The sequence below is a fragment of the Calypte anna genome, chromosome 1, assembly GCF_003957555.1.
Source record: "Calypte anna isolate BGI_N300 chromosome 1, bCalAnn1_v1.p, whole genome shotgun sequence".
In the NCBI taxonomy this organism is placed as follows: domain Eukaryota; kingdom Metazoa; phylum Chordata; class Aves; order Apodiformes; family Trochilidae; genus Calypte; species Calypte anna.
The window spans coordinates 148,526,020-148,552,905 of NC_044244.1; the positions used below are offsets into that span (position 1 = coordinate 148,526,020).

The 26,886-nt window shown below is 38.4% G+C and overlaps 1 protein-coding gene across 2 annotated transcripts; it reads right to left on the reverse strand.

The window, feature by feature from the left end:
* On the reverse strand, positions 1-26,803 carry GPR180 (G protein-coupled receptor 180). Of its 2 annotated transcripts, none has more exons than XM_030469317.1 (9): positions 26,763-26,803; positions 23,424-23,557; positions 20,218-20,412; positions 16,283-16,463; positions 16,019-16,068; positions 12,364-12,521; positions 6,007-6,198; positions 5,574-5,651; positions 1-3,857 (listed from the first exon to the last, which is right to left on the reverse strand). In XM_030469317.1, the coding sequence occupies exons 1-9, from the start codon at positions 26,798-26,800 to the stop codon at positions 3,699-3,701; spliced, it is 1,185 nt and encodes a 394-aa protein (XP_030325177.1). In that variant the 5' UTR covers positions 26,801-26,803; the 3' UTR covers positions 1-3,698. The 2 variants fall into 2 exon arrangements, with proteins under 2 accessions (XP_030325177.1, XP_030325176.1); XM_030469316.1 differs by lacking the exon at positions 26,763-26,803 and adding an exon at positions 26,499-26,661 and having other exon boundaries at positions 23,424-23,582.
* Between the last annotated feature and the right edge of the window lie 83 nt (positions 26,804-26,886).

Sequence of the window (26,886 nt, forward strand, 5' to 3'; positions counted from 1 at the left end):
CTAAAGCCAAATAAAATAAAATACTCTTCCAGTTCTGTAGAGGGTCGAGATGCAAACAAAAAGACTTTGATACTTCCATGGCTCTCCATTGGCACAGGCACCAGAAGAGAATATTCATCAGATCAGACTATAAATGTTTGTCTTGTGTGGGAGGTCTTAGTACAGTCATATGTATTAGAAACTTGATATTTTTCCAATCAAGCCTTACCACTTGTATTTACATATATTTAATTGTAAATATTCATCTTCCTATCTGAAGCACTTTAAATAAATGTACAATAAACACATTCAACACAGAAGGGGAGCAAACAGCTTAGGGGACTTGTGTTCCAATCTCCACTTGGCTGCTTGGGAGCAATACAAGATGATCCCTCCTCACAGCTTGTGGGGGGTCTCGTAGACTGTGTTGGTGATCTCACCCTCTTTTCTCCTGAAGAGAGATCCTCCCCCCCAAGCCAATAAATCATAATTGATGCAAACTGGCATCTGTGCCAGTAGAAAAGGCAATGGCTGGCAAGGAGATGCCCTCTCACACACAGAAATGTATTTCTTCAGAGCACAAACAACTTTCTTTTGCAGTTGTGTCAATATACACTTAGCTTTTCTGAGCACCGAAACACGGGGGTGACAGAATCAGTAGACTCTCTAACTGCAACTTTATTTAAACCAAAACCACGTAACACACAGAAACTCACATGTGAGATGTTGTCATTTGACCCCAACTGAACAGTGCTGTTCAGCACGGTCAGCAGTGGCAACGCTGCCTTTGGGGACACCACGGGTCGGTCCTGGCAGCAGCCAGGGGGCAGGAAGCCTGGAGTTGCTGCAGCTCTCCACAAGAACTCCTTGGGCACTGACACACCGGGGCTGCACCAGCTCCCAGCTAATGTGTGGTTGCTACGGAGTGCGTCGTGAGTTCTTCAGATGTATGCATCAAACCAGAACAGCAAGAGCCCCAGCTTGTGACAGAAAACATTTTTTCATTTTTGTGACGGAAAGCACGTTTTAGAAAAAAAGAGTTTTCCACTCAGGATGCACTGATCAAAGACAATTGAAAGAAAGCTGGAAGCTATTCTTTCAAGATGAGGTTATGAAACCAAATTGATAAAATGGGTAACAGTGTGAGTAAGCGTGAAAAAAGCAAGGTCTTATCAGCTGGCCTCACAGAAGATGTAAGTCAGGATGAAGAGATAGGCTTTTACGTATTTAAACCACTCTTCAGGCAGGATCCAGAGGCAGTGAGCTTCAAGCTAGAGCACAGGTAAGTATGAAGCTTTGTAAATTAGTCATACTTGAAGACTCTCCCAAAAAAACCCCCTGTACCGAATTAACTAACACCCTGAATATTACTGCAGCAATACTGACCTACTGCTACAGTACATGTTAATCATTTAATAACATAAAACTGGACAGCATTGGTTATGAAAGAAAGCTAATAGATTTGGGTAGAAATGCATGTCCTTTTTACTGCTTACCATGAGAAAGTGATACTTAACTGCTATAGTTACCGTAATAGCAAAATTAGAATTTTATTTTCAAATAATTGGATTCCATGCCAAACTAAGAAAGGATAATGATGGCTGTTGACTTCTGGGGCAATCTGGAAAAGCTTAGGAGACAACATCTTGTGCTTCATATTTACACTGAGAATGGCTATAAATTCATTTTATGGATTGTTGTAGGGTATATTTATAAGGTGAAATTAAGACACCATTTACCTTAAAACTGACAGACTGAAGTCAGCAGGAAGTAAGAAAATACTCCTGAAGAATAAAACAGAGTGCCTCTTCTGAAAGTCACATACAGGCTTTTTTTTGTGCATAGATTAAAACTTTTATCACGACAGATCATAAACTGTAAAGAAGTTCCAGTGTCTATCAAAAAATTCTATTTAATGCACGAATTTCATGTCTTATACATGAGGACAGATAGAACTCTTCCACTGCATTATTGGAGACTTATCAAAAACAGGATGCTTTTTTCTTGAGAAGATGAAAAGTACAGAGATAAGCAGTGAAATAAAGACAGAAGTTTTAACCAATAATATTTTTGTGTGGTTATCAGAGGAATGTAATAATTAATCTTTTAATCATTCTGAAGATTGTGTGAAATCATAATATCTCATCTTTTCCAGCCTCAACCTGCCATTCTTGATCTGAATTACAAACAATAAGAAAGGAGATGATTTAATGAGCAACTTTGTCATGTTGCCATTTTGCCTTAGTCAAAGGCAAATGTCTAGTTTTGCCTCTAAACTAAAATGGAACGACTTATGTTTCAACTATGCTTGCAGCTGAGGCAAATGTGAATGGAGCTGTTTTAAAGCTAGAGCTCCAGTGTCTTCACATTTTCACAGAGACATAATACACACTATTATGAAGAAACATTCATTTACTAGAAAATAATATCCAAGTTGTGAAGAAACACATATGTATGAAGACAGTCTGAAATCTGACAAATACTAAAACTAAATCCAAACAGAAAGATTCCAGTCACAATGGCAATAGGTATATTCTTATTCTGATGGAAAAATAACAACTCAGCATGATTTAATCATAATAAATAGGCACTTCAGTAAAGTATATTTTTACACTGGCTTTTGGAATGCTAGGGCATCACAAAGTAGTATGGCTTTGTTACAATGGATGGTAGATGGCAACTACTTAGAACCCAGTGCCAACATGGATTATAACAAATCCAGTGAGTATTTTGTTTTTCAATTATTCATAGAAAATTTAATCCTGATTAAGTATCCTTGGGCAGGAATTCATGGGTAGTTGATGACTGAAACCAACATTTATTTGAAATGCTTCTGTTAATTTAATCTGTGTATATGGCTTAATTATGATTGAATCCTCAATGTAACAGAAATGAATTATATCAGGATTAAAATTCTAGTACCATATCACCCATTCCATTTTCTTTGCCTCTTTTTTTTTCTTTAAAGATGTGAGCCTGCTGTTTTAACTAACTTTATGTTGCTATGTCTTCTAAGCCTTGAACACTGTTTAAACCTTCACTACTGGATGAAATCTTTAGTTACATTTTTTTTCAAAGGAGATATAAACACTATTTTCATTCCCAAAACAATTTTAATCACTATGAACATCAGTTGTAAAAAAGGCTTTTCTTATACACCAATAATAAAGAAAAGTTTCTTGCTGTCAGTTTTGAACATTTTACATGTGTTTTCTAGAGGACTCTCCCTCTTTTGTTTCCCCTTCTCTTATACGAAAAATGCATTTTCTTTAAAGCATTAGAATAAAAGAATGTGTACTCATTGTTACACATCACACCAATTTCACAACTGGCCTATTTCAGACTTGTCTGAGCTTGCAGATGCTTTAAGAGCTGCATTTTATATAAGACCTGCAAGCCTAGTATTGATATAAAGCAAGGACATTTTTTGTGGCTGTGAATGGGAGAGAAAACATACACTGTACTTTTGATACAGCTCAGCACCACATGCTACACATAAACAATATTTATAAAACTACCCACATTATGGATTTTTCCATTCCACAATACCTTTAACAGATTAATCTAGGGATCTCGTCAAACCAAAGGTCTGTGAAGTGCTCTGATACTATCACTCAGTCTTCTAGTAAAACCAATGTATCACACACCTGTGACAAAGATACCTGCATATTTAGGTCATTATTGCACATTCATTACAAAATGTATTCTTCCTAAACATCTCAGAAGTGATGTCGGTTTTTATGTCCAGAGGATACTGTTAGTGGCAATGTCACTGATGACAGTGACGATACTTCCCAGTATAGACTATGAGATAGAAAAAGTCTGTATAGGATAACCATGGAGATGCACTGACAAAGGATAACACCTATGGTAATAATCTAGAAACAAGCAAACAAGCAAAAACAAAACAAAAAACAAACAACAAGAAAAACAAAACAAAACAAAACAAAACAAAACAAACAAAAAAAAAAAAAAAAGAGAGAGAGAAAAAAGAGAGAAAAGGAAAAAGTAAGTAGAAAAAACCCCCAAAACACCAAACAACACAAAATAAATTTCTATCAGCATTCTGTGTATGTGCTTGAGGTTTAACTTTAAAACTTTTCATGGCTGCTGCAGTTCCAAAAGATTTGAACATGGATCTCAAACCCAGGATTCAGACTCTCACACCTGGGTGTTTTTAAATCAGCAGATAGCCCTAGGCAAGTCACAGAACCCTTCTGGCAGTCTCTTTCTGGGGAATTTCAGGCTTGCAATTCACCACCCATGCAGTTTCACAAGCAGAGGTGATGTTTAGATATTCTGTTCTTACAACAAACACAGCAGGGTGGTGGGGGGGGAAAGCCTGAACACTTTGCACTAGCACAATCATGGAGCTGTGAGGACAGTGATTTAGCAGATCCACTTAACCAGACCTCTTTTGGGTGCAAGTTTATTAATCTGTAAAAGATGTAAAAGGTTAACTACTCTTCCTGAGAAAGAGTAGAAGTCTCAGTTTGTGTATGAATGTCCGAAAATAGACATGGTTTTTTTTTCTTAAACAAAGATGGTATTAATTGATCATGCATTTCTTCATTATATTAAAATGCATCTGAACGACACACAACTAAATTAACAAAATTTAGGAACTGAAGCTGCACACACTGGTTAAACTTGACCAAATTCAAGTGCAGAACAACTGCAATCTCTTCAGTAAACTAAAAATCAAAAAATTTTGCAAAAGCTTCTTTTACTGATCCTACCTCTAATAATTGTCCCCCTGCCCTGATGATGTTTTCATAAGATACAATAAACACTCTCTCTGTGAGTACACGCAGAGGAGTCTTTTTCTTTCTTCCCTTCCTAGATTTATTTATTTAAAAATCAAATGTGGCATTTCACTACATGTTTTTAGAGGAACCTTTTCCTTTTTTCCCTTTCCTTTACACAAATAAAAGCTCAGTTTCAAAAAATGAACAGATAGTTGTAGCTACAAAGAGAAGAAGCTGCCCCAAAAGAAGGCAGTCAATCACCTAAGAACGGCAGCTCCATACACAAGTTCTCCAAATCCCAGTATTTTTAAGCAAATAAGAAACCCAAAGGTGAGTCCACCTTTGCTTTTAACTGTCTAGAACTCACAAACTGAACTACCTATTTGGACAGATTTCTTAAGCTAAAGAATACTGTTCAGCTACAGGTTTCCTGACCTATTTAGCTATACAAAGCTTTAAAAGAACGAAGACTAAAAAGCAAACAACAACAAAAAAAATCCACCGATTTATCTTTCTACAAGCTTTGTTAGAAGAATCCCCAAGGTGTTTTTAATTAAAAAACAAACAAGCAAACAATAAAACAAAACACCCCCTCCACATTTTCCTTTAACAATCACACCTCCCCTCCTTAACTTAGGAATGATTACCCTCGGATGATTCAAACCCTCTATGCCTTTGTAAAATATGACTCACGTTAGCATCAATGAGAGCTGTGTGACTAAGACTTTTCAAGTTGCTTTGGGGTCATAAGATTAACAGCCTAAGAGCATGAGTTTGCTAACAAACACTGAACATGAAGAACAACTACTATTCAAATTCCATCTCTTTTATCTTGCCTGTACATACCTTTTCTCTTTGATATTCTCTGAATATTACAGAAATGGTTGCAAGACATGGGTGGCACAAAAACCAGAGAATGCAGGCCTGAAAAAGAAGATGAGTATAAGTTATAAATGACTACATGCCAGTTTAAAAGAAAGAGATGACAGTTAGAGGAACTGCATTTACATTTCTATCTATTTTATGAACCCATTGTTTAATTTTCAATCAACAGAATGAAAACCACACAATGAAAGGTGGGATTTCTGTTTAAAAAAGCTCTAAACTCTTGTCAAATTAACATGACTACTCAGAGCATGATGACAGGGTGCAATTTAATCAAATCAGACATTTAAGCATTAGCTTTCTTAGGATGGAAAAGAGTTTTGTGCTTCAGTCAACTGCATGCCACAATTATATTTACAGCAGCAGGGATTAGTTTCCCTGATGTAACCCATACTTTGGCAAAGGTGATATAGAACTCCCTTTTCAGCGTGCTCCTCTCCACTGTGATAACTTGGTAAAGACCAGCAGCCAGTGTTAAAGCTAGGCAAACTCTGAGGCCAATAAGCAGTCCACTTGCTAAGCCATGGTGTGAATGGTAGCTGTGGTGATTTGTGTCTTCAAACTGCTCCCAAATTAATAAAAAGGTCTGTAAAGGAATAACAACAGAGAAGTACATTTAGAATAAACAGGGTTATGCTAAACCTCAACTAATCTTCCCGACACAGATCAAATTATCTACACAACTGGTCTCTGTTGGAGACTGCCATGTTACACAACTCCCTCCCCCCAGCCTCAACTGCTTTTTAGCACTACCTAATATTCCAAGTGCAACTAATAGGAACAAAGTCTCACTTTTTGCATTCTGTAACTTTTAGAAACTTTGACGAGTTTCCTCTAATTTGGGCAGAAGAAACCTTAGCATAAGATTAAAAATAATCACCTAGTTAAATAGTTGGCCTACTCAGCAGGAAGCCCACTGAAATGATTCCACAGAGCTACAGGGAGGTGTCTCCTTCCACTTGGGATCCACAACCTGTAAAGCTTGTTTCAAAGGCAGGCGACTACGCCTTTTCTTTCAAAATCCTAACAGGATTCACTTTTCTTTTTAAAGATGGGGAAGTAAGAGGGTGGTGCTGCTGCCCCTTTTATACAATAGCCTGAAGGCTCAAACATTCACCCAGGTTGAACTTCGATCTCCCACAATTCCCTCCCTTGCCTAAAGGATATCCAGCTCCCATCTCCCACCTCCTTGGAGAGTGCACCAACTGCCAGGCTATAGGCTGTTCTTGGGTGGGCCACTCTCCACCCCTTCTATTGAAGCTGTGCCATTGTGGAGAAAAGAATTCAACATCAGCTAGGTCAGAAACTCTGAGTGAGCCTGGCTCTGCAAGCAACTGGCTTGGAAACCTCCTAGGGTCTAAGAAAGGGAGTGTCATAGGTTCCAAATGCTGTTCCAACATCTGGACAAACTTTCTAGCCAACAGATAACTGCATGAAAAATAGTAATCCTCCTTAACTCTCAGCAGAATCCAATTCTGTAGAGGCACTGTGAGAAAGAATATTGATAGATCCTCTAAGGAAAATCAGACTAAGAAGTGCCTTTCTCAGTCTTAGTTGGGCAGAAAGTAGGCACCGCCCTGTTGCATAAATATTGGGTTTTGCTAAAGAATACCTTTTTATGACTTTGGGAATGTTAACGTTACAAATTAGAATACCTATAAAGTTTAGAGTCTTCCAGCATCGTGTAGCAGCTGAATGGCATTTAAAGACTTGAATATATACTGGAATCCAGTCCACCAACTGCACACATCCAACTTGCACTTAGGTTTCAGGTGTCTAATGAAGCAGGCTTTCTGAAGAAAGGTAGGCAAATTTGATTTATATGAGTGAGGCAGCTCTGAAGGCCTTCAGAAGCAGACATTGTATGCCTCAATTTAGAAATCTAAATTATTCACATTCCTTTCTGAACACATTCAAAGGCGTTCTCACTGCATTAACTACATAAACAAAAAGCTTACTGAAATTAATTTTTTTTTTTAAACTGGGTAATCCACCTGTGCCTTCCAAAGCCTGGTGTTCTTGAGTCTCATCAGTTTTTTCATGCAGAATATCCTTAGAGAGTGCTGCTTTGCTTTTCCCTTCCCTTACATAGGCCATGACACAGCAAGCATGACTACTGTCATTTCAGTCACCCCTCAACTACCTGGATGGAAAATGGAAGGATCGGAGAGGGACAGACATGAAGCATGCACCTCTTGAACATCATGGATTACTTGTAAACAATCTGACCAACATGCTTCAAATATTGCACTAAATTTCTGCATAGCTCCAAGCAGATGTCTTCAAAAAATCCAAATACTTGACAGAATTCTGTCAAAGAGTAGGACTGAAATAAGAAAGTGTTTGGTGAAGCTGTGTCTACAGCCCTGATTTTGTCATGAAATCAGCGAGTTACTATCGCTGAAGTTGTTTCAGTCCAGGTAGAACACACCTAGGCAACAAACAAGGGTTCTACTGTTTGAAAAAAAAATCATTACTGTCTTGTACAGAGTATTTCCTTTTTGACATTTACTCTTGGGAATAGCTGAAGTATTTAACTTCCCTAGACTGGACATATACTGCCTTCACCTATGAATTGAAACTTCCTGACAAAAGCATGCCTCTGGGGGGGGAATATAGGCTGATGCAGAGAAAACTGTGATACTGCTTTAAGAAAAAATTTCAGGTAGATCCCATGCATAGCTTAACCTTAAAGAACAGAGCTCACAAGGGTTTCAATTTTCCTTAACTATACCAATAGTAGCAGCAAAGAAGGAGCAAAGAAGGAACTGACTTTCATGAGAAGACGACAATGAGCTGGAGTAAAGGAATCATGAGAACAAAGTTCAAATCCTCATGAGAAAACACTGTCTGGCAGCAGGGTATGCTCGGGACTAGCCTTTTAAAGAGTGTAAACTGTATAAACAACACAAGAATCAGTTGATCAAAGACTGTGTAGTAACACAGAGTCCAGCTTCCTTCAGTTTCATTAGATTATTCCAGAATAAGCAGAAGACAGAGGCATTAGAGGCAGAGATGGAACTGGCAGTGCAACACAGTGGAAACTCAGACAAGGTGAATGTGTGTCACTGCTCTTACTATGAGCTGGGCCTGTTCTCACTCACCAGAGAAACGCTGTAATCCCGTAAGCAGATCTTATTAAAAGAGCAATCTGTGCTCTGGAGTGTTTCTAGGTTACAAAGGATTAGGCAATCTCTTCTCAATGAAGGAAGAGTTTTCATAGACAAGCATGATCTTGAAGTCAAAATCTCTTTCATTGGCTATGCCTAGGAAATTAAGGTAAATAAGCCCTGAGGTCCTTTACCTTGACCACAGAAAATTACGTATCAGCTCACTTAGCTGCAGTTAGCAGGAACAAGCTGAAAAAACACCCAGATACCAACCTGCTGGGATGGATACCAGAGACATTTGTTTGTTGGCAGTGAGCAAAAATATGTTTGAGCTCTGAGAGGAAATGGTGGGGAAACCCTGATTTTCACCCAGAAGAACATCTCTACTTAAGCTGTTGACAAAAGAACTGGCTGAGTTAGGTAGCTGAAGAGCTGACTCACACTAGTTATGTCCAACGTTAAGACCACAACTGCTTCTACATAAAATCAAGGAGAAAAAGACCATATCCTTGCTTACATAACACACTGTTCAAAATACCTGATTTCACCTGCACATACTTCTGACTTATCTTGGCTTACAGTGGACGCCAACCACTGTCCAGTACTAGTCTTCCTCTTCAAATGCTTGAGGAATGTTTGCCATGGACATAATCCTGATGTTCCAGATATACAAGCTGAACCTCCACATCCACACAGTGATGAACCAGACACTCTTCTTTTTGTCATGAGGAAACAGTTCTGGTAGAACCCCTCCTCCCCTTCACAATGGCACACTGACTTTATGGCAAGCCAAGATAACCTATCAATCTCCAGTACAGGCAGGTTCTCATGGGACAGATCATCTGTCAGAGGCCAGGGGAAGGGAGAAGCAAAAGGGAAATTAAAAGCAGCAGCAAGACAAAGTGGATTAACTAGCTGCTTCCAAACAGATCTAGTAACTGAGTATCTCATGTCATGCATCATATGACATTTGGGTACTTGAGTATATGATGTTAGCAAAAATAATGGTCTATCCTAAGGTCAGAGACAGAGCTCATTCTAAGCACCTTTGGGGTGTACCTAAGAAGCCCTGTGAAGTGTGAAGTCTAATGCAGTAAGATGCTGTCATTTTGGTCAGGTTCAATGTGATCAGCCATCTTTCTAGAACCACTCTCTCCTGTGTGATGGGAACAGCCTGCCACCAATAAAGTTTTGAACAAGGTTTGTGTCTCAGCAGCAGAAAGTGGAATCTTTAATTAATACAGAGTGGCCTGGGAACCTTTTGTTTGGAGGCTGAAATCAAGAACAAGTTAAGGCAAAGGGAGATGTTGAATGGCAGACTTGTCCTGCCTTTGAGATGCCACCTCTTTGCAGCCACAAAGACCGCAAGAGATTTGCTTACTAGCAGGCTGTGTCCACCCCACACTGATGGTAGCGTGTAGCACAGCCTGGAAAATCGCTGACATTTCTAAAAGAACTAAAAGGAAGAATCCATAGCAACAGTACAGAGAGGAGAAAAAACCCTGAATATTTGCCGAGTAATTTGAACTAGTACCAGGCAAACAGGGTCAGATCGTTTGCCAGTCAAAATCACAGCTATGTTTAAGAATAACATGTTTTCCCAGGCACTGTCCACTTGTTTTGACTTCCCTGAACATGAGCTGAAGGCAAGTGGTAAAGAATGTCAATAAAATTAACATGGTTCAATCTCTATCTGCTGCACTAGAATAAAGTTTCCAGCACCCTCCGCAGCAAGTCCTCAGAACAGTCTGTCCAACCTCTGGCATGGGAGGAAGCTGGCTCTCATAAGAATCTTTGGCAAAGAGCAGGACAGAGATGAGGGAATTCTATGTTTTTAACCATTAAAAGTACTTATTGATTGTCCTGTTACAGCAGGTCCATGTCAATCTACTCGGGCCAACGAACAACAAAATAATTCAGAAAATGAAGTCTTGAGCTCACCACCTTTGACTGAGTCAATACACTGTGGGCCCTGCTCCCTTGAGCTCAAAAGCCACATTCTGTATTAAGAAGCAATCTGGCAGAAAGTGTATTTCTTATGTACTGAGCCATGCAACAGAAAACTTCCTCTCCAAAAGGGACAAGGACACACTTGGGGTCAGGGAATTTTTACTGGAGACAGCAGACACCATGATGGGGTTGCAAAGCCACCCTGGCAATGAGGTACTGTTCTTGCAAGACTCCTGCTAAACTTGACATTCCCAATGGTATCAGGAGGAGAGGTGTGACAGAGCTGTGCCTCTGTGGGTAAAAGTGAGATAGCCAACTCTCTGCCAGTGCTCCAGTGATGTTCAAAAAGCCAACACAAATATGTAATGGACAAGTACAATCGGAAGCAGCACATATGTATGATACCTGCCACAATTTCTACCACAAGTAACAACCAAAAAAAAAAAAGATCAAGCTGCTGCTGATGACACTGAGCGTCCTTTCTCTGTATAGTACAAAGGAAGTAACAACAAAAAAAGTTTCCAGTCTCAAGTGACAGAGTACTAACACACCCATATGTGTGTAAGGGGAGAAGCATGATTAAAATAAAATAAAATAAAATACCTTATGAGTCTTCTCTCCTAGCAGCATGTAAAATTTCTGGTGCTAGATGAGTGTCAAAGTAGGGTGGAATGAACCTATCTTTGAATTTCAACAGCCCCATTGACCTTAATAGCCTTTGGTTTATATTGTTAATTAGCAAGAAATGCCAGCTCCCAGCTATTCTTAATGTTTTAGCAGTCCACTTATTTAGTTTGGAAGCAAGTGCTAATTACAGATACTACTCAGATGACACAAAATCTCCAGTATAATCTCTTCCTCATTACTGTCTGCAGTTTATCTCTACTCTTCTCTTTCTCAATGGCTTTCAGAATCTTGTCTTTATGCTGTGATTTAAAAAAATTTGTTTACAAAAGGCACCACCAAAGTTGGATGATCTGCATTACAATTTACTTTTAAGCTACTGGTTTACTTGACTTTCTAATTTATACTAATGGAAAATATTTGAATGAAATTATGTGTCAGACCATTTGTATATTTGCAAGACCAATCCTGCACATGAAACTTTCAAGAATTCCTTCACATTGATTGAAAAGACCATTAGACATCCTATTTGAGTGGTTTATGGAAAAGGACAAGGGCATTTAGTTTTGGTTTTTTTCATGACAGAAAGAATTTCTCAAAGTAGCTTTTCTTATCTTTTCTCTCATGCTTCCTGTCATCACCCCCAATGCAGCTCACAATTCCTCAGGTGTACAGCTTACAGCTATTTATAGGACCACATTAGAAATCAGATCAGTAAAATGACTGTGCTGAAATATCTCTCTTCCTCCCCTAATCTAGATCATTCCAGTGATCTGGTTTACAGTATAACGCTATGAACAACTGGCACAACCAGGAGTTTGGAAAACTGTGGGAACTTCTTAAGTGGTTTTACTGATGAACAAAAACATACTGTGGAGCTACACTTTAAATTGTTTAAGTAAAGAGAAGGTGGTGTTAACTATTAGAGGTACTGGGTGCACATTATGCTGTGGGTTTTTTTCCAGTCTTGATACTCTTTCCCTCATAAAATATTGAAATTAGTTGGTTCATGGTTCTGCCATGCTTAACAGCAGCTGCATATTTCAGTATGACTGTAAAATACAAACCTGTGTAACAACAACTACTACAGCAATGCCAGTAGACGTTGGAGTAGAATCCCACTGGAGAGGTCTGCCATGAGATTTCTTCATTCTGCCTACTGTCCAACCCATACAGAGACTCAACAATAAATACAGCATTTGTATCTGTGAGACTATGTCACACACTATTGAAAACAGAAGAAAAACAAACATAGTCACAACATAAATAAAGGATTTTTTAAAAGCAAAGAGAAACTTCCTATATACCCACAAATGAAGAACACACATTTGCCCCTCCTTATCACCTTTAGTCACAATTTTGATGATAACTTGAGTAGCTGAGGTTGCCCTGCCACAAAAAGTGGGTATTTTGAGTAGTTTCCAGTGACCAAACAGATCACTATCAGCTCTTCTCTAGTTATGCAGCAGTTCTGCAACAAAATGGGCACAATGCCACATCCTTTCAAATCCCACTCTTGTGTCAAAGAAGCCTGGACTCAGGAATCCATCTGCATAAATAGACTTATAAATGCTAAAGAACTAAAGCCATATGTATGTTAATCACACAGCAAATATGAAACAAGATGAAATGAATTTCTTTCTTTGCTCTGAAAAACTTTTGTTCAAAACTCAGGTAGCTGCATTGTATTTTAAACTAATTGCATTTTGTCTTAAGGATGCAGTAGCTTGCAACAGAAAGCACACATATTTAGGACAAATTCCACTCTCACATACTTAAAGGGGAAAATATAATTAATAACTCTGACACAAACTTCATTTAGAGCAACAACTTGCATGCACTTCATTTCATTAAATGCAAACTACCTTTGCCTCACTTTGCTTTGTCCATTTTTTTGCCCTGTTTAGGAACAATAAACACATACTCCATAAAGTTACATTCTTAATCAGCGTCTCAAACCTGTGTTTGAAGCTGTATCTGAATAAAGAAAACTTCAAGCTAGAATATATATTAAAGCCTTTACTTGTTAGCCCTGCTGAAGTACTACAGACAGGAGAAAGAATTGAAGATTTCTTTCTGGCTGATTGAGACCTGAAATGTTTTTGACTGAAACTTTTTTGATTGAAACAATTTTTGGTATTTGGACATGAAAATAAACTGGCTTACTGCCCTGATGTAGCAGAGATGTAAACTGAAAATTTGGTTCAGAAACTAGATAGGGAACTATACAAAACAATGTGTATTTTCTTCCCACTTGTTTAATATTTTAGCTCAATTAAATTTGTTCCTTTTTGTAATTCTCACTTACACAATCACATACAAGAAAACTATTTCTATGTCACAAAAGCAAAGTTCTATTTTTATACAACTGGACTATATTACAAAATATAATTCCACACTTACTAAAAATAGTGGCACAGAAAATGTTACCACTGTACAGAGATTAATAGGTACACAAGTGTGTCAAATGGAGACCAGCTACAATATTTCCCTGATACTCAGCAATACTAAGAAAATGTGGTTATAAAACAGACCTGAACACATTATTCCTGGGATACATCTGGTATTCTCACAGTTTAGATGCTTAAATACTTCTTAATGTATTCAGACACCTTTACTGTTTAAGAAATGCCAAGAGCTTTTATTAAATACAAACTTGCTCTTTTTTTAATAAAATGAACTGGCACTGATTTTAGGCAAAATAATCTTGGAATTATTCTACAAGGCTAGCTAAGGAGACAGTGCTTGCTAGAAAAAAATGTTACATGAACTGAAGGCATATCAAACCAGTGTCACAAATCCAAGCTAGGGTTTTGTTTTTTTTTTTAAATAGCATTTTATTTTCTGTCACTCCTTAAGATAACTTGCTCTATAAGTTATAGCCAGGCATCATATCACAATCACATCTTCGATACAGCTATTCCTCTGCTTCAGTGTGTCAACAATTCAAGTGGATTTCCAGACAGAATGGTATAAGACAAAAATTCAGCACCAGCTTTTATCTTTGACATCTTACACACCTTGGCAGAAAGTAAGAACATTGAGAGAAAGTTCTAAAATGACAATAATCCCACCATATCCAGGGTGAGCCTTAAGTCACATGATACATAACTAATACCACATTTGTCTGATTTCATCACAATTCATCTTTTTTTTGCCATTTGAAAGGTATGATAATATTCTTTGACTTTTCACATTTTGATCTTATCAAAAGTGAAAAGATCATTTTTTGTGAGGCTTTTGAGTGCCTGCATTACTTGTATAGCTCATGTGATTAACTTGGGTGAAAAATTAGACTGAGGGTCAGGTCCTTATATATGGTAAAGATGAAATGATGGCATGAAAAAGATTCATTCCTTGGGATAGTATATGAAGAAGATTCTAGAAAGGAATTCTGGCCACACTGGTCAACAGGTATTTTACCATTTACTTTTAACTAGGATTGCTGTTCTGATACAGAAAAAAAGGTAGCTCCTTCCACCTTCAAACTGTATTACTTGGTATTAGCTCTTCTTCAGAATTTTAATTGACATTGCAACTTTCCATGTTTCTATTACTTCTGCTCTTTTACTGGCTTGGGAACTATAAATCTTAAAAACAGTGGGAAAGGAAAACTCTCTTTGTAATTTATTAAAAACATACTGCTTTATTCTTAACCTTTGCTTTAAGCAAATAGAAGTAGGCTCTTCACTACAAAACAAACACAGAAAATGGAAAAGGCAACTCTGGCTGGACAGTTAACATTGGGTTTGTCACTGTGAAGGAGTTAGGACTATCTCCCTAACTACCTCCATAACTGCCTCTCCCTAACTACCTCTCTTATTTCAAGAGACAAGAGGGGAAGTTTAATAGTACGGTTGCAAGACAGGCTGCAAGGAGCTGCTCACTTAAATGGTTAAAACAAGAAAGAGGCAATTACTGTGGTGCCAAGTGCCATCAAGAGGCTGTTAATTCCAACTGCAAGCTTTTAAATGAATTCTAGGAAGGGAAATATTTTTCTATATAGGCTGTTACTCTCTAATGCTATCTCACTATCAAAATACTATTTTCTTGGGATGCTACAAGCTAATACATTTGCTTAGTGAAAACCTCCCAATGCTTTAAACATCAATTACAGAAAAAAAAAACCCTAACAATGTTTAACCCTGAAGAATCCAGCAAGAGTAAATTAGTGCATTTTGGGCAGGGATGTTACAGGAATTCAGTTCCAACGAGAACTCAGAAATCTGTGCAGAGTGGAGAAAAAGTGTTAACCTGAATTTTTTACATAAGCATTTTTTGCACCACTGTAATCACATAATTTTTCCTGTAAAAGTTTTCCATTATAAGCAACATTAAATTTGCAAGTAAAATGACACACTCCATATAATAGGATCAAATTTCCTAAAAAGCTTTGCTACTCTAGATCATCCAAACTCTGCAAAAGCTTTCAAAATATTGCAACATTTACTGATTGGATAGGCATACGTTTAAATGTTTGTAGATGGAATCTTCAGACAAGAAATATTTTTAAAAATCATGTAATTGTGGTATCATTTAACATGTTAAACACAACTATTGTTAACATCCAGAATAAAACTTGCTTTACAGAACAGCAGCTTTTGGTATTTTATAATAAAGTCCAGAGGTATAGTGCAAGATCACAATCCAATCCAATAATAGCATTTATTATACAGATTAATGTGTAGGAATGTGTAAGAAATAGTAGATAAGCATACTCACATTCTGCCAGACTTCCCATATAAGGTGCTCCTATTCCATCTCTAGAATAACTGATAAAATAATACAATACAGTATTTTTAAGTGACTTGAGTCTTAAACATGTATTCTCTCTTAAAATACACTTAGGTAATGACCCAATTCTAAAAGTTCAGTCCTATGTTTTGTCACAATCACCATAGGAAAAATCATGTACTGATCTATAAAGTCAATGTTTTCCAAGGCTGAATGTTTTCAAGACTAAAACTAAAAATAAGAAAAAGATACCTTGAGAAATGCAGGTAGTTGGCAAAAGCTGAACCAGCCTGCAACAGTAATGCAATTGTCAACACCTTTAGTATAGTATGCATAGGTCCACGCTTCTTAAGTGTTTGCCATAGGGACTGTGCATATATGCAAGCAGTTACAAAGTATGCAAGGACAAGCAGGAAAAAGAATTCATGTAATCCTGTGAAAAAAGAAATACGGATTAGTTTTTACAAAGAAAGGTTAATACTGTCTGTAAATAACTAAAGTGAAATGTGTTTTCATATAATGACTGGGAAAGACTTAGTAACTGTCAACCAAAAGTAGTATTACAGCTGAAATGAGTAAATCCTAGCCTATTTTACCCAAGAGTGTCAGTGATTTTTTTTTCCAGACAGCTGATTATTGTTTGATCTGAGAAAGGATTTTTTATCTAACAACACCTTTTCTGACTGTAGGAGAGATTCTGTAAAGGATGATGGTAGACTCTTCTCAGTGATATCCAATGACAGGACAAGGGGTTACGGGTACAAACTGGATCATAGGAGGTTCCATGTAAACATAAGGGAAAGCTTTTTCACTGTGAGGGTGACAGAACACTGGAACAGGCTGCCCAGTGAGGCTGTGGAGTCTCCCCTGGAGACATTCAAAACCTGCCTGGCCATGTGTGACCTATACTTGGTGATACTGCTCTGGCAGAGGGGTTGGACTCAATGATATTTCCAGGGCCCTTCCAACCCATAACATTCTGTGATCTGTGATACAGAAGCAGCTTTGCAGTAGTTACTGAAATAGTATAAAGTGGCAGCTTCTTGATAAACAGAAAACAATTGTAGCCCATTGCAGCCCATCAGTCAGAATATATTTATTAATAGACTCTCTAGCTCTTTGGGTTTTTTTTGGTTTTGATTCTAAACACATGACCTGAGATGAACAAAACTCAAAAAACCTTCTGTGGAATCTATTTACCACCGGGTGTCACTCTTCCTCCATACAAAGTAGTCCAAGACACAGTTGACAGTGACAGAAAACTCTTAAAGAAAAACGGAAAGAAAAGCAGCAGAGAAAAATACTATGTTCTCAGCTTGGATTTCTTTGCACCACTCTGAAAAAAAATCCAGAAGTTTTTCTTATTATTTATAAACTGGAAGTCCTCTATTTTCCAGTCTGACCATAGTCTTGTAAAATGCTTCCCCGAAGACCAGAAAATCTTTTCAGTTTTCCAGAAGCTTTGGATCCCATTGTATGAGCTCCCAAAAGGTCAAAGCATTGACCTATAAGCAAAAACAGGTAAAGAGAAATTTCCCACAAGAAATATATTTTCTTCCTCTGCAACTCTCCTCAAAAGCAAGTGGTGCTCACAGAATCAGATTCTGAACAACCTTTTCCCTCCAGCACCAAACCAATTCTGCTAAGAACTTAAACCAGCTCCACCCACAGATTACAACAGAGCAGCTATGCACATTTCAGTATCTAAGTTGAAAAACATTAGAAATGGATGAAATCTGAAGAGCTGGTAGGACTGTAGCTTCTGGCGCTAAAATTAATGAAGTTGGACATGCACACACGGAAATGGAACAAAAAGAGTGTAATATAATATAGACCCTGAAAAAAAACATTCAGGGTCACTCTGCTTATCTTGTGTATCTACACAAAAGCATGATCTATGACTGGCAAATATATGGCTTTTTTAGATCAAATCTTTTATTATTTATCTCTCTGTTTCAAAAGACCTACAGAAGTAGGCAAGGATTCTGCAGATAAATTACTTCTCACTCTGATGAGTGAGTACACATGGAAAACTCCTTAACTCAACTAGCTTTTAATAGACACTAAAACATTTAGGATAGAGGGCTGCTCCTAACCAAAGACAGATTGTGGCTGATTGGCTTGAGCCCAAAGTCATTTAAGAGGAAGTTGCACTGACACACAATTGATAAAAAAGAACAACCCACCAAACAAGAGAAGGGTAATTTTCAACCTGTCTTTGTTAACTTTCCCGACTTTCAAGTAACCTAGAGTTGACAGAGTAAATAAAACAGATGTTCCTTAATTTGAAACACCTAACTTCAATGACCAAAATGCTGTCTGTCTACCTGGTCAGCTGCCCTTAGCAATCCTACATTCCACTAGTACCATGTGTTTTGTAAAAATGCCAACCATACCTACCAGATAAAATGACAAAAGATGGCTTGCCAGGGATCAAAAGCCAGGTGCCCTCCTTTCCCAAGACAAATATCCTAATCACAAAGTTACAGTTCTTCCTTATACTTCCCATATAGACCATTTAATTATGAGATACTCTGTGTCAGACCACAACTTCAGTAACTAAAATAAGTGACCTAACTAGAACCGTTTTAAATTATGTAGTTTTAAATTATACAAGAACCAAGAAATGAAGCTTTGATGCCCTAATGTTTCTATGCTGCACATCCCTATGGAAACAGCACAACAAATATTCCCCGAAAAGGCATTTGGGGAAAAAAAAAAAAAAAAAAAAAAAAAAAAAGAGAGAGAGAGAGAGAGAGAGAAGAAATCCTTGTCAGTTCTTTGAGAGAGACTCAGGCATGTAACTTCAGGATCCCTGGCAGCGTTGCAGGTTTTAATTCTGAATAAACACAGGTGTTCCACAGCAACAGTGCCAGACATGGCACTTAAAGCTCATCCTGTTTCCTACTTGTTAGATCTAACTAAGGGCATCCAACACATTTATACACCTCAGCACACAAGCTGTTCAGTTTTGGTTTTTGAAGTATTCAAAGGCTTCCCACAACATTAACATAGATGATGCCTCTCTAGTGGTCTGTACACCACTTTAAAGGCCCACATGGTATCTTACAGCTGCTTTGCCTCTTGATTTAGCAAAAGAATGCTAGTCCTGCTTTTTGAGAATAATCACATCAACCTAGAACTCACTTCTGGATTAAAAATTCACCAAAAAGAAACCACCAATAAAGTTTATAGCGCAATTAAGTTACAGAGACAGGTAGGTCAACTTAAAAGCCCTGGAAAACAGATTAATACCAGTGCTACTTTCTTACAGATTCTGCAAAATGTTTCATTTGAGCATTCCTTGTGAGCATTCTTTTCCCTTCAAAATGGGAGCTGCCTTTGTTCCTCTCCATCCCCTTGGGACGAAGGATGACAGCCAGGAAGGCTATTTCCTAGCACAGCAATTAGGCCTGCTTTGGGTATGTAGGTTAAATCTGTACATGAAGGCAGTCTAAGCCTGCTGAGCTCTTCTCTTACAGCAGGCCCAGGTTAAGGACATCTTGCTGAGCCCTCCCAGAGCAGTGAAGCTAAGCACTGCAACGAAGCTCAGACCAGGTTGCTTTGGATTGTCCAAAGCACACAGTTTTACATACACATTCATTCTGCTGCTGTCTTGCATCACTTCCAGAAGTTTTTCTTTGCAGGTCTAAGTATTTAAAATTGCATTTCTTATATAAAATAAAACCAGGACTGACAAATACCTCAAGTGATTTGTGGCCTGTAACTAAGGAGGACCACAACATTGAACAGAAATTGTATTGGCAAATTATTGTATCCTGTGTGTACTCAGGTTGCAGAGAATAAAATTTTACACAGATAAGGAATTTCACAAATTATATAAGTAAATCCACTAAAATCAGTGATAAAATTCACATTGAAGTAGAAGATTCCAATTTAATCAGGGCAAAAACACCTATTAGCAAAGATGTCAGCACTACTTTTCCTTGTGCATCTATGCTTCCAGTTGGGCAAGTTTTGGGAAAGTCACTCCAGAGAAAATGAAGGTTTTCTGTACTACCAGCAAATGAATTAAATTTTATTCTGTGAGAAAGTAGCATCTGAAAAATAAGAGACTCTGCTATCCATTCCCCAGTGCCACACTTTTCCAAGCACAGTAAGTACTGATTTATTTCTGTGATCAGATCCTTAACTTAAAATTCTAATTTTAAGAAAAAAAATCTTACCCGATTCCCCTGCGCTAAAGTGATCTAATGGATTCCCTTCTGCATCTGGGTTTAGTAAGATCATTTCAAACTGAATATCCTCGGATTCAGAATAATTCTCCTCGCAGGTAAACTTGTCTACATAAAACACATACCATGTTTCCGGATAAGGAATCTGGGACACTGTCAGATTTTGCTCTGTGTGGTTCACAGTCACTTTGGAAGAAAACAAACAAAGGAGTAAATTCTGGGTTAGATTTTTTTTTTCAAAAACTCGTATTTGACTGAAGATAAAATTTAAATCCACAACATCATATACAGGCTACAAATTACATATAATAGAAACCAGTCTTAGATTTCTCTTCTTGCCTTTTGTTTTAAAGAGGTGCAGGCAAACACTGGTGAGGATACATACCACGTTCCTCCTCAGCTTTTGCGTTGGCTGGGAGGGCTCCCTTCTGCCAGAAGCCTGTAACTGCAAACACTCTTATATTTAGCACATTTCTGCCCTCTAGTACCATATTGATGGTATTAGCTATTTTGTATTAGCCAACAGATACTTCTACACTATGAAAAATACCTTAGTGAAATTTATTCTAGTCTAAGGGCAGAGACCACTGACTAATAAAATTGCATATTCCAAATCAGATCACATTTGGAAGCAACTACTGAAGTTTCATCTGCTCGCTGATCTTACTACTCTTTTTTCTTATAAGCAGCTATTAAGTGACTGCACAATCTCTCCAAAATTAACACTTGCTGAAAATTAAATCTGTGACTCTGTATATTTGAGTGAAACTGCAAGAATTTTAAATACTGTTACACTGATTACTGAACGTAAGTGCTAATCAGCTCAATAATTAATGAAAGCCATCTCTGTAGAAGAAGTAACAATGTAATGACTGGATTATCTATTAATTTGCCGTATTAGTTTAAGATGACAATAGCTAAGAATGAGGAGTAAGACAAAAATTCATAACTATTCTAAAAACAAACTATTTCTGCTTTTATACAAAAGCATTACTACACGAAAAGGCTGCAGACATACTTGCAAAACAACCGTCATCAAACTCATTATGCTTAAATATTTTGCAGACAAAATTTAAAACCAAAATTGAACTTGAATCCTACCTGCAAAAAACATTTATGTAATTTAAATAAACTTGTTTCAACTTCAGGACATTCTTTTTGTGTTCTCTGAAGGCATAAACTGATCAACACTTGGATCCAGGAAGAAATGTATGATGCATCTCTTTGCAGCAGTTGTCACAAAGTACAAATTTGGACAACACACGAACCAGAAAAACTGTTCTAATACAGGCAGTTTGTTTTGTGTAGCTAATGGCAAACATTCCACTCTGGAGCCAAGTATCTTATCAATCAAATACACAAAGTGAAACACCTTTCAAAACTCCAAGATTTTTAAAAAACAGCTTCATACGGTGCTTCATGTCAGCTGCAGCTGACGGGTGGCTCTACTCTCCATCTGTGCTCTCAGCTGAGTTCTGAGACAGCCTTGTCTGCACCATGACCAAGGATCATGTGGAGTGCATTTAATCAGTTTTCCATCAGATCTGCAAGCTAAGTCACAGAAAATGAAGATAAAATAAAAATGTAATTGATTCTGCCGAAGATCAAACAGATCCAACTTACTCTGTGCTCATGTGATTCCTAAATGTGGCAAAAAAACAGTGAGTACACTGATGAGACAGACATGAGTGATGGACTGACTGCTAGGCATTTCAGCAGTATTTCAAGCCCAGCTCAGATCAAGTGTAAGAGAACTGTGTCCTTAGAAGTGATATCTGTATAAGATTTAACTAGGACAATGTTCCATATCAATTAGTTACTCTAGGGATTCAGGTCACACAGAGAAAATGGTATTTTTTAAAAAAAAGAATATTCACTTAAAATGTATTTGAATAAAGTTACTAATATTAATTTATGTTATATTTATATATTTATATTAACTTAATTATAAAATTTATGCTTTATATAGGTTCAGTAATATTACAATCAATAAAAGGTACAAAGCCAATTATTTCAGCTTCTCTTCCAGCTAAATAACCGATTGCTTTAATGTTTTAATGTACTTTTGTTTTTAGATGGATACTCACATTAAGCCTAATCCTAATTAGTTCACCTTTATATTGTATTAAAAACTTTCTTACATGCTTAGTACATCAACGTGTGACAGGTTTGCATTATCATGGAAATGAAAATATCTTTTTGTTTTTGTTTTCTTGTCTTTGAAAAATGTCATTCCATGGAATTAGAGAACAGGAGCTTCCTGACAAATGAGAAATGTTCCTGTATAAACAAAACACAAGAAGATAACCTGTATATTCAGTTCCACCATAATTATCAGCTCAAATATTAAAAACCTTCAAATGGGAGGCTTAGTGATGAATATTAAATTACAAAATTAAAGGGTAAGAGAATGTAAAATGATAATGTAAGCAAGTTATGAAGTAAGGCAACATAACCTAGATTAACTTTTGCAGTTGACCTTACAGACAGGGTGGAAAAAAGCCCTAATAATTATTAGGTTATGGAAAAAAAAAAAAAGAGAAAATATGTTTTCAGGTATAAAATTACCCTTTACTATGTACTTGGGCTACATACTTCCACTTTACAAGCATTTACTTCAGGTCAGAGGTAACTGTACCAAGCTTCAAAAAAAGTCACAATTCAAAATTTAAATTTGACTGTCTCAAATATTTACATTCTCTAAGTGTTCCAGTTTCATTTTATAGTGGTATTCTTTGTAAATACTTTCATATACTTGACATAGTATTCCTTAGGAAAAGTTTTGAGATGAAAAAAACAAAAGAAAAACGAGACTTTCTTCAAGCAGAGTTATAGAAAATCTCTGAATGAGTAAATGAGAATTTCAGCCAAATGTGTGTATTTCCAAGTTGTGTACAAGTGAGAGCATGAGACTAAAACTGTTTGGCTGCTTGCACTAAAGTCATTATTTGTCAAGGATTGTTCTTTTTCCAGCAGTATACTAAATCATAACTTACAAAGTCTTCTGAAATGATGCAAACAAAGCAATTACATTTCCTTGTAATCATTTTTAATTACAGAACACCTGAGTCCTTCTTTTACTTAAGTTGATGCAAAGTCCAAATTCACTGAAACAAATACTCTAAATGTACATACAACTTCACAAAGTTCTAAATACATGAGTAATTTAATTTGTAAAGAAAAAAGTAGTAACTCACTTGTCAGCTGAGCTTTAGAGAACTTCTCTGTACAGCTGTGATCTTGGATACTGTCCTGCAGCTTCTGCCACTCCTGTGCTTGGAACAGGTGAAGTCTAGCTTCTTTTGTCACAGCTACTGCTACGTTCTTGATTCTGACACACAGAACAGCATGATCACCTTGATATTTAAAAAATAAAATCAACTACTCTGCTTTGATGTCAGTTATAAACAAAATACTAGCGTGGCATGCATTTCTGGCATGCAAAACTACTAAAGCTTCAATTCATTTCCTCAACTTCTACAACTACTTTCCCTAAGTTTTTATACCTTTTCAGAAACAATTTCTGTACAACACATTTACCCAATACAGATGACAAGTCTCTGTGATGGTACTTAAACCTGTACCATAACCCAAATGTCATTAAACTTCTCTCCTACTAACAACCTTTCTTTTGGTCTCTCTCTCTCTTTTTTTTTTTTTTTTTTTTTTTTCCTAACAGACTTCCAGAGAGTTTTTTTCTTCCTTCCTCCCACCTCAAATTTATTTTTTTTCAAGTAAAGCCACTGCACTTTAATCAGTCTCAATAATCAGTTCAAAGTCTATTATTTTGTGACCTTTGTAGCCCAATTATGAGCATCATAATGTAGCTCTTGAGTCTAATTCCAGATGAACTTATGTAAATGGACCTCCATATTATGGACCAAGCTAAGATACTTAGTTAGTGATGACAGACATCAAATTGATATGAAGAAAATCAAACTTCAAAAGTATTCTCTAATGTGTCAGTCCACCTATAGGCAGCACTTCAATACAGGGAAATATTTTAGCCATTTTAGAACAAGCTCACTAGCCACAAATTGTCTAGGTAATTCTACAATCTTCAGACTTATTTTGATAAAATTCCTTAATTATATATTGCCAGAGACTTCCTTAATATAACAGTATCCTAAATACAGGACAAAAAGAAAATGAAAAATTAAAAGAAAATCTATAAAAGAAAATTAAAATACAGACAAAAAGAAAAAAAATCACGAGTACTGCAAGAGCAGAAATTAATTCAAATTTAAGCAAACTTTGCATGCTTTTTAAACTGTCAGAGCAATCTCCTTTCCCTCCTAATATAGGCACCAGCTAGGTGTGAGTCAATAGACTACTACAAGCTTCAAATAAGGCTTTGGCAGGAAGGTGTGCCTGTTCAGAACAAGCTGAAATAAAACCTCAAAAAGGTGATCCTGGGATCTGTAAAATGTTTTATGGACAACGGTTTACCTAAGTTGCTAATAAAAGATTTTTTAAAATTACCTGAAGTTTCTAAAAAAAAAAAAAAAAGCCCACATATATATAGCTTCATTAATCCCTCAAAATGCTTAGTTGTGGGTAATCATGTAGAAACAGGAATGTTTCTAAGGAAATACACAACATCAAGGTGTAGAACTAGTTGGATCTAAACACTTAAAAAAACTCTCCTTAACTCTCTTTCCTTAACATTCTCTCTTAACATTCTTTTTCAGATTTAAGCAGTGCACTTTTTTTTTCCCCTTTTATCTTTTTAGAGAGCTTCTACAATTATCTTCTAGGACAGTGATAATTAACTTCTTTCAAGTCACTCCACTAGCTAACCCCACTCTATCTATTATGTCTCATCCAGTGCTTGAAGGTCACATTCCATTTCTTCTTGGTTGATGTCACATTTTCTTTCAGCCTCTTAGATTTTTTTCTTGCAAACATTTTTGTTTTCCTCTTACACTACTCCTCCACTCTGGGAGGAAGCTTACATAAGTATTCTTTTTAAAAATTCCAGAGAACTCTTCTGCAATGAAGCTGAGAAATAAAATAGTCTAAACTATTAGACTATGAGACAGACCCTGTGAGGAGAGGCTGAGGGAGCTGGGGCTGTTCAGTCTAAAGAAGAGGTGGCGCAGGGGAGACCTCATCACTCTCTACAACTCCCTGAAAGGAGGGTGTAGCCAGGTGGGGATTGGTCTCTTTTGCCACACGACTTTCAACAAGACAAGAGGGCACGGTCTTAAGTTGTGCCAGGGGAAGTTTAGGTTAGATATTAGAAAGAATTTCTTTACCGAGAGAGTGATTAAGCATTGGAATGGGCTGCCCAGGGAAGCAGTGGATTCTCCGTCCCTGGAGATATTTAAAAAGAGACTGGATGTGGCACTCAGTGCCATGGTCTAGCAACCGCAACGGTGGTTCAAGGGTTGGACTCGATGATCTCTGAGGTCCCTTCCAACCCAGCCAATTCTATGATTCTAAGCTTCCAAAAGCTAAGTGAATAGGAAAACCATGCTGACAAACACAGCCTCGCTGTATATGGCACTCACCATGCCTGCATACATCTCTTTTTGCAGAGTAAGACTTCTGTAGCAAGGAGAGTAACTTCCAACCCATATTTCTGCAGTGGCCATTCTAACGGGATTCTAGTCCATTGCTAGGCCTCTTAGCTAACCATCAGCAATTACTGCTAACATGGAGTTATTAACATAGGAAAGAAAAGACATTGGGAATAGCCAGGTGAGGATTTACATTGACACAGGCTGACACCCAGCGATGTGAAAGACAGACGTGCAGTAGCAAGCATCGCTCTCATCCTGTGGAGTTCCGGGAAGGAAAGAAAGATGCACGCTTAAGTTAAAACGCCCTCTGCTCTCCTCTCCCAGATGCTCCGGACACACCGCGCCGGAGGCACTCGGAGGCAGGCGGGTACCCACAGCGGCACTTAATCATTCTCTGACAAACCGCGACGCCGTTGATGTGGCACGACGGGCGGCTGCCAGCTCCCCCTTCCTTACCGCCTGGACGCTGCCCAAGCCTCCTCCTCACCGCCAGCTGAGCGAGCGGCTCAGACCCGCCCCACGTCCCGGCGGGCGGCAGAGCTGTGGCGCTGACCCCGCAGCCGCTCCTCGTCCCCTCAGGCCGCCGCCCTAACGGCTTCCCCGCGCGCCGCCGCGAGGCACCCCAACGGCTCCTCACACCTCGCCCTCCCCAGGACAGTGGCGGAGGACGGGCCCGGGCCGGCCAACCGCTCGGTCTCTGTCTCTCTTCCCCTTTCCTCCCACCTCCTCCCGCCGCCAGGCACCCACCGTGGAACTGGAACCGTGCCACGGGCCGCCAGGGTTCCCGACGGGCAGCGGCGCTGGCAAAGCCACCCCGCAGCGTTTTGCCGCCGGCGCCCCACCATCCGGCGGCGCAGCACAGCAGCCACAGCAGCCGACACCTCATCCTCGGCACCCGACACCGACCTTGCTCCTTGCTCCTTGCTCCCTGCCCCCAGACAACCCCAGACCCCACGCCACTGCCGGCGCTGTCTTCCCCTCTGTCCCCCCCCGCCCCGGCCCCGCACTCACGGCGCCGCGTCACGTGACACCCCCCCCTCCATCCCCATCCCTCCGGGTGACAAGCGGGCACGGGACGGGAGGGCACGAGCCGGGAGACAGCCAATGGGAGCCGCGCGCGAGGCAGCGCGCCCTT

Bases quoted from the DNA above. Each gene is read 5' to 3' on its own strand.
- GPR180 (XM_030469316.1), bottom strand. From the start codon at position 26,637: ATGAGGTGTCGGCTGCTGTGGCTGCTGTGCTGCGCCGCCGGATGGTGG. The intron at 6,199-12,363 runs GTTTGTATTTTA...ATTCCTTTACAG, and splicing joins TAGTAGTTGTTGTTACACAG to ACCTTTTTATTAATTTGGGA. The intron at 3,858-5,573 runs GTATGTACAGGC...GCTTGTTTCTAG, and splicing joins GAGAATATCAAAGAGAAAAG to ATTATTACCATAGGTGTTAT.